Source organism: Cylas formicarius, unplaced genomic scaffold (genome assembly GCF_029955315.1).
Source record: "Cylas formicarius isolate icCylForm1 unplaced genomic scaffold, icCylForm1.1 PGA_scaffold_2__14_contigs__length_35257938, whole genome shotgun sequence".
In the NCBI taxonomy this organism is placed as follows: Eukaryota; Metazoa; Arthropoda; class Insecta; order Coleoptera; family Brentidae; genus Cylas; species Cylas formicarius.
This window is the reverse complement of record NW_026844319.1, coordinates 4,382,091-4,389,597: the sequence shown is the minus strand read 5'-3', so window position 1 is coordinate 4,389,597 and position 7,507 is coordinate 4,382,091. Positions and strand designations below refer to the sequence as shown.

At 32.2% G+C, this 7,507-nt stretch overlaps 1 protein-coding gene across 1 annotated transcript; it reads left to right on the top strand.

Annotated features, from left to right (window-relative positions):
- Nucleotides 1-999: 999 nt before the first annotated feature.
- Nucleotides 1,000-3,038, top strand: LOC132698070 (cap-specific mRNA (nucleoside-2'-O-)-methyltransferase 1-like). Its single transcript, XM_060663923.1, has 9 exons — nucleotides 1,000-1,180; nucleotides 1,232-1,275; nucleotides 1,326-1,640; nucleotides 1,692-1,853; nucleotides 1,905-2,204; nucleotides 2,254-2,437; nucleotides 2,489-2,723; nucleotides 2,777-2,967; nucleotides 3,025-3,038. Exons 1-9 carry the CDS (start codon nucleotides 1,153-1,155, stop codon nucleotides 3,036-3,038), a joined length of 1,473 nt encoding a protein of 490 aa, XP_060519906.1. The 5' UTR covers nucleotides 1,000-1,152.
- The last annotated feature ends 4,469 nt before the right edge of the window (nucleotides 3,039-7,507 follow it).

Here is a 7,507-nt window from a genome sequence, read left to right as displayed (position 1 = left end):
CCGCGAGGGTAACATTCGCAGAGCTTTATGTTTTTAAAATAAATGTTTTGGTCAATATTCATTCACTAAGTTGCCTACTTGTTCTCGCCTAAAATCATTTGTTATTAATATGAATTACCAAATTTTAATTAAAACAAGCGGAATGGCGTTGGGTACAGCCGTGCTATTCTGACTAGAAAATACCATTTTAAATTTTTTTCTCACATTCCAAAACTGACTTTTCTGAGAAACTTTGAAATAATAACCAGTTTTGTTACAAATTGAAAGTGTGAAAAACCTATTTTTCTAGGTACCGTAATTCTCAAGTTGTGATTTTTTCAAAATTCAAACTTCAATCTATTTATCTGAATCTATCTGAAATAATTATTTTGATAAAAACTTACCACACTTCCAACAAATGCAGCATTGAACTGTCCGGTTACTTGATTCCAAGCTGTCTCTTTATGCTTTAAAAAGTTCATATCTGATCTTTTGCACTGTATAATGTGTTTATACTTATGCAAAGTTTTATTAATATTTTCTCTGATTTGAGGAAGTTCTTTCCTCTAATAATCTCGCTTCTTTTCATAACTACACTTATCACTCATGAAAGAATAAAAGAAGACAGGACATAAAGCTCGAAGATTGGGCCCCAAAACTAATAACTAAATCATAAAAAGGCAATTAAACCGGTCGTCGCTAGAAACAAAATATAGAAAAATTCAGGTTATGTTGCAGTCCGGTGATTGTTTTTCACCAAAGATAAAATGGAACCGCCAAGACATTAAGCCCAAGCAACTTTAGTCTAATCCAGGGTTTGATAAACCGAGGAGAAGTAGGTGCTGAGAATCAGAACTAAAAAGTAATACCCAGTTAGTTAACCACGAAAACCTACCCGCACTGACCCAGGAAAGCGTCTCTCGAGATTTTGACTGGCAGCGGACCGAATTAAAGCAAAACAGAAGAGACACTTTGGCCGAATGATTCAGTCCATGTATCTCCAATAGAAGTAATAAAAAACATACCCTCCTAACCTAAAAAAATCTATATATATATTTTTACTAGTACATTATGTTTTTGCATAAAATTTGTTGGGCTGTATAATTCGTGATAACAGTGCAAAAAACTTTTTGAGCTAGTAAATATTAAGAATCCTTTAAATTATTCTTTTTAATGGCGACTCTAACTTCATGGAAGGAAGGTAAGCATTTAATAATATATTTTATTGAAATTTTTGTTAATTGTGTTAAAGGCACCACAAGCAAAAATGAGTCGTCCAACGCCTTGCGCATTATGGTATGTCAATGCCTTAAGTTTATATGTTAATAATTGTTTAAACAATTTAGCAAAAAATGGGTTACATATATGGATCTGGATTGGGCAAAAACAAACAGGGAATTACACAAGCTATAGACCTGATCCCTAATTTGGGTAGACGTGGTTTTGGTCATGTAATAAACGACTTAGATTTTTCGGAGGAGACTTGGGATTTTAGCGAAGATGATGTAGAGGTTCAGGAAAACTTGCTTTGGCTTGAGTCTGAAAATAAAAGTTTGCATGAGAACACTTTGAACAGCTGGTTAAAAGATGGTAAAAGCAATCACAGTATTGATAGTACCTTCTGTAATGCACAAATATTGGCTGATGTTTTTGAAGCTAAAGTAAGTAGACAGAATTGCTTTCCATGTATCATTTTTTCTTTTCATTTTTAGACCATATTTGATCAGTTAGATTTACTAGAGCTTTCTAGAGCTAGGGCCAAGTCAAACCCTTTTGAAACTATTAAATCAGTGTTTTTTATGAATCGAGCAGCATTAAAAATGGCTAACATTGATGCTGCAACCAATTTTATGTTTACCCGCATTGAGAAAAGTGTATGAATGCTATTGTATAAATTATTGTATTTTTAAATATACTTCTTTTAGATTGATTTTCAGGATGAAAAAGGACCAATATACTTTGCAGATATCTGTGCCGGACCAGGAGGTTTTACAGAATATGTACTATGGAGAAAGAATTGGCTTTATAAAGGTTTTGGGTTGACATTAAAATGTGATAATGATTTTAGAATAAGGGAGTCAAATTGCGCCAGTTCTGCCACGTTCCAAGCATTGTATGGAAAGAGTGGAGATGGTGATGTCTGCAATCCAGAGAATATTACTGACTTTGCAGAAAGAGTTAGGGAAGAGAGTGGTGGGGGTGTACATTTTATCATGGCAGATGGGGTAAAATCATTTAATTGCCATGAATTTTGCTTTAAAAAATTTTTTAAAGGGTTTTTCTGTTGATGGAAATGAAGCTATGCAAGAAATTTTATCTAGGAATATTTACATATGCCAATGTATGGTGGCTCTAAAAGTTTTAAAGCCAAATGGACATTTTGTAACTAAACTTTTTGATATTTTCACCCTCTTTAGCGTCGGACTCTTGTACCTAATCCATTTATGCTTTGAAAAAGGTATGTTCTAATAGAGTAAGAATGAATACATTTTTTCAAACAATATTTTAGTTACCATTTTGAAACCAAAATCTTCGAGACCCGCCAATTCTGAAAGATACCTTATATGCAAAAGATTTAGAGAGAATTCATGCACAAGTTGTGTGCGGGAGTACCTATGGAAAATTGTAAATCGGCTATGGGAGATGAGAGATGATAAAAATTACAATGTTTTGCAGCTAGTACCTCTTAAAGTGCTGCAAAGAGATTCAATTTTTTTTAAATATATCATGACTAGCAACAATGAGTAAAATTATTTAGATTATTCTTAAAGATCATAACAGACATATTATTTTCTAGAATTGCGTTGAATCAAATAAGAGCACTGAAAAAGTTAGCTTGCTTTTGCCGGAACCCAAGATTAGTGGATGATAGGCAGTCAGAGCTGAGGAGCCAATGCTTGGAATACTGGAAAATTCCAGATAATCCTAAAAAGCCTCAACCTAAGTTTACAATCCGTGAATTTTTCTCCAAGCATGACATTCCTTTCGGTAAAATTCTAAAACATAATTTAGTATTGATAATCCATATTCACGTTGTCCCAAAAGTTAAATTTAATTAATTGATTTTCAAAACTCAAAAAGAACAATTAAAATCCTCATACAGTTTCTCATAAAAAAAGTATCAGATTTTGAAAGGTTGGTTGGGTTTATACTAAACTTTATTTTATTATTTTATTTCTTTTTTGCCTTTTTTTGGGTAGATAATTTAAATTTGGCAACTTTTGAGAAAAAATTTAAGAGTAGATACTGTTATAATAGGTTGCCCAACTGGTTTTTCTGAAAATGTTATATTAATTAGCTAATTAATTTTACAGGCTTTTTAATGAAAACTCCAACGTGCACGTTTCAAGAGGAATTATTGGTAGCTGTTGTTCAAAATGGGAATGATTGGTACTATTGCTTAACTGGAAGCCAGAACAGTACTACCTTTTTCCTAGGTAAACCGCCCCACCATATATTTGTTGTTAATGTTTTTGGAAATTTTATTTCATTATTTTCTAATATTAAATTTTACAGCTGATAATCGTTCAAACGTCTACAAATTTGTGGACCATAATTGGAAATACGTTCCGAACATTTTACTGACTCCGGGAACGTTGATATATGGGGACCAAGTTACTGAACAGGTGGAAATGCATGATAAGCAAACGGAAAAGTTAAGTTTGCATGTGATTGACGCCCTGTTTTTGGGAAACGACAACTTGCAAGAATCCGGGTTTCATGAAAGGCATGAGCTGATAGATATATATTGTAAATCTGTCAACAAAGAGTCACAAGCAGGGAAGTCGGTGAAGATTCGACACAAGGAATTTCGAGAGTTGAAATATTTGCCATCCGACAATCGGATCTCTGAAAAAACAACCCGGCTCTCTGTGCTGGGTTACGGAAATCTATCAGAAGGATACCACATTAAATCAATCATGTTAATTAATGCGAAACAAAGTAAGTGATCCCAGGAAAAGTTTGACCTGACTGATAGGTTTTGTTTCAGAGTTTTCATTGGAATCTGTGTACCTGATAGAAATATCAGACGAAGATTCAACATTCAAATACTTAAGGGCAAAGATAGCAAGATAATCTTTTTTTTATGTTTATTAAGTTTTTGTTCGTGTCCTAATGGAGACATCTGAAAAAAACTGAATAAAAAATAATTTGGAAATTTCAGGAAAACATTTTCATTAATTGGGTCATCTAAAAGTTTATTGACAACCACAAAAAAATATCAGTCTATCAACTAAAAAATGTCAGCTACAAGTTTGTTTGGGCTCGTAAGTATGCATGAAGTCTTAAAAACTGGAAGTGATCCTATGTAGGGTAACCGCAAACCTCTTTCCAAGCGTGTTTCAATAAAGGTACCATTTATTTATCATATCTTATGGACCAGAATGCTCTCTAGCGAAATCTTAGAGTAACAATGTCAATTATTTTGATAACTATGATTCAGAACAAAACTACAGTCATGTTTAAGGAATGCTGGAATTAAATCTGGACCCATTGTGAATTTAGGTTTAATTACTCTAACCAGCTCATATTCGGATAACATCTTTATGTTTATATTTTTAGAGTGGTGCAAGTTACTAATGCCATTAAAATGTTGAAAAAACTCAAGTTTGAACATGTCTGTCGAAAACATAGTTGTTTCCAATAAACGCCAAAAACTTTTTTTAGGATCTTTTTTATTGTCATATTTAATTTGCAGTTGAAGCCTGAATTGAAGCCCAAGTGGTAAAATCGGGCCTAGCCGTCGACTAATTTCGATTTTACTGCGGCCAAAACTACTTTTCTTTGATCTTCGTTATTATTAAAATACAACGAACAAAATCCATCTATAAACAAAATAAAGCTCTCCAAATGACCTCTATTTCCGGAAAATGTAGGTAAAAGTGAAGTACGGAATCAAAGGTTTTCCATTTCGTTTTTATAACTAATACTTACATTATCTAACAAGTCTACTATATCCTCTGGAATAGGCGTTGATGATTTATTAAAATCTTCGGAAATACTATCACTTTCCGATTGGTGAATATTTAACCTAACCCTATTGCATTTCAAACCACGTTTGGAAGCGTCAGATATTAAATAATGGTCATTTAGCGATTACTTGCAGAACAATCAAGACAATGCGATAAACCTTTGCTGCGGAGGCTCACAACCAAGTCCTATGGCTGAAAGGCTTAACGTCGGGACGCTGATCTGCTTCGGGAGTTAAGAATTCGTTGAAATTCCTGCAGTGAGCAGTCCGGTTGCGAGGGTGAAGTCAGTCGGTTTCATTCTGTTTTGAGAATCATTTCGCAACAACAAAGAACCGATAAGGGGCGAAATTGTTCATCTGTTCTCAGCGGCAATTAAATAACACGAAAAGGTTTATTTTCGAAATATTCACCTATATACAGCGTGTTTTCTAATTGAATGTCAATAATTATGGGGGCGATTTTTGGGTTCATATTAAAAAGAAAACTTCATATGAACACATTTCCTAAACTTTTCAGATACAGGATGGTAAAGTTTTCAAAAATAAAATATATTTTTTTAATATCTATAATACCATTTTAGATATTTTAATGAAATTTGACACGCACGTAGATCAGGACCCATTATTTATCAAAATAAATAAGAACTAAAAGTTCAGATTTTCACGAAATTATATATTTTTACATGACAATTGTTTCGACAACACCGTGTCTTTATCAAATGTAATATTTCCAAACTACCTGAGACTATATATACCGAAAAATGACCATAAAACCTTAAAGTTGTTAGAATTTAAGTTCAATAAAACAGAGGTATTTAAATCTAATTGATCGGTAAGCAATATATTTGAATGTCTCATTTTGTTAATCTCCATGGCTTCCAATAAATTTAATTTTCTACTTTTTGTGGCTGTATGTAAAATATCAAAATTGTCGTCAAAAATTTGTTTTTCTGTGTTTAAGTGTGTAGCATAATTAGAATTTAGACTACTGTTTTTAAACGCTTTTTTATGTTCGTTAATTTTAGGACAAGATCCGCATTTCAACCTGTAGACACCTGATTTTTGAGATTTCGGACATTTCTTTTTATTGTTTTTTTTTTTTTTAATTTTCCTATTGTGTTGTTAGTTCTGAAAGCTATTTTTAAACCACATTTTGACAAATGTTTTGAAACTTTTTCACTAGGTTTTCCTATGTATGTAATTGTTTTAAATTGTTCGTGTTCTGTATTAGGTTTCGTATAAATAGAGTTTACTGTTGTCTGGATTTGTTTTTTATTTATTAATTTTATCTATAATGGACGGATTGTAGCTGTTGTTCAGTGCAATTTGTTTAATGATATTAAGTTCTTTGTTGTAATTTTCTGTTGAGAGTGGTGTATTAAGAAGTCTGTGTATAAAAGAGTGAAATGCAGCCATTTTGTGTGTGTATAGCGGTGATTTGAGCTGTTATATATGACTGTGTCCGTGTGTGAAGATTTATGATAAATGGACAAATCTAATTTGTTTTGCGTTTTCGTAATAGTTAAGTCTAAAAAATTAATAGAGTTATCCTGTTCAATCTCGATAGTGAATTTTATACGATTATGGAATGAGTTAATGTAATTTAAAAAAGAATTCAATTGTCTGTCCATTCCAACAAAGCAAGCAAAGACATTATGCACGTATCTATACCACCACAGAAAACTTTTACTTAAAGGATGTTCCAGTATGATATTTTTCAAATTATCCATAAAAATCTACTAAATCTATCACATATACTGGGAAATAAGTTTTGTACATCAAAAGACAATAGTGTTGCGTTAGAAGGGATTTTGATATCTTTAATTTTGTTGATTAATTCAAAAGAATTTTTTATTGCAAATTTTGGTTTAAAATCTGTGTGAAACTTTAAAATATTTACTAATGTTGAGATTTTAACTGCTGAAGCAGTTACATAAGACACGACTAGTCTAATGGGCTTATCTTGTTTATGTAATTTAACTAAAGAATATATTTTCGGCGGTTGTGGATTCATAATGGTCTTTGATAAAACTCTTTAGGATCGTTTGTGATACATTGGAAAAGTTCTGGTATAGTCATTGATAGATCTCCCAGAATATATGTCAAAAACCAATAATTTTCTTAAACCAGAACTTTTACAATGTATCAAACACGATCCTACCGAGTTATATCAAAGACAAGTCAAGGTAGTAATTACTAACTCCACACTATTTAGTGACAAACACAAATATTTTTTAACAATTATGAGTCCACAACGTCCGAAATTATATTCTTTAATTAAATTACATAAACAAGATATGCCCATTAGACCAGTCGTGTCTTATGTAACAGCTCCAGCAGTTAAACTCTCAGCAAAATTAGTAAATATTTTAAAGTTCCACACAGATTTTAAACCAAAATTTGCAATAAAACATTCTTTTGAATAATTCAACAAAATTAAAGATATCAAAATCCCTTCTAACGCAACACCATTGTCTTTTGATGTACAAAACTTATTTCCCTGTAAATAGATTTTGGTAGATTTCACCCTAACTTCGAGACAAGTTAACCCATTGG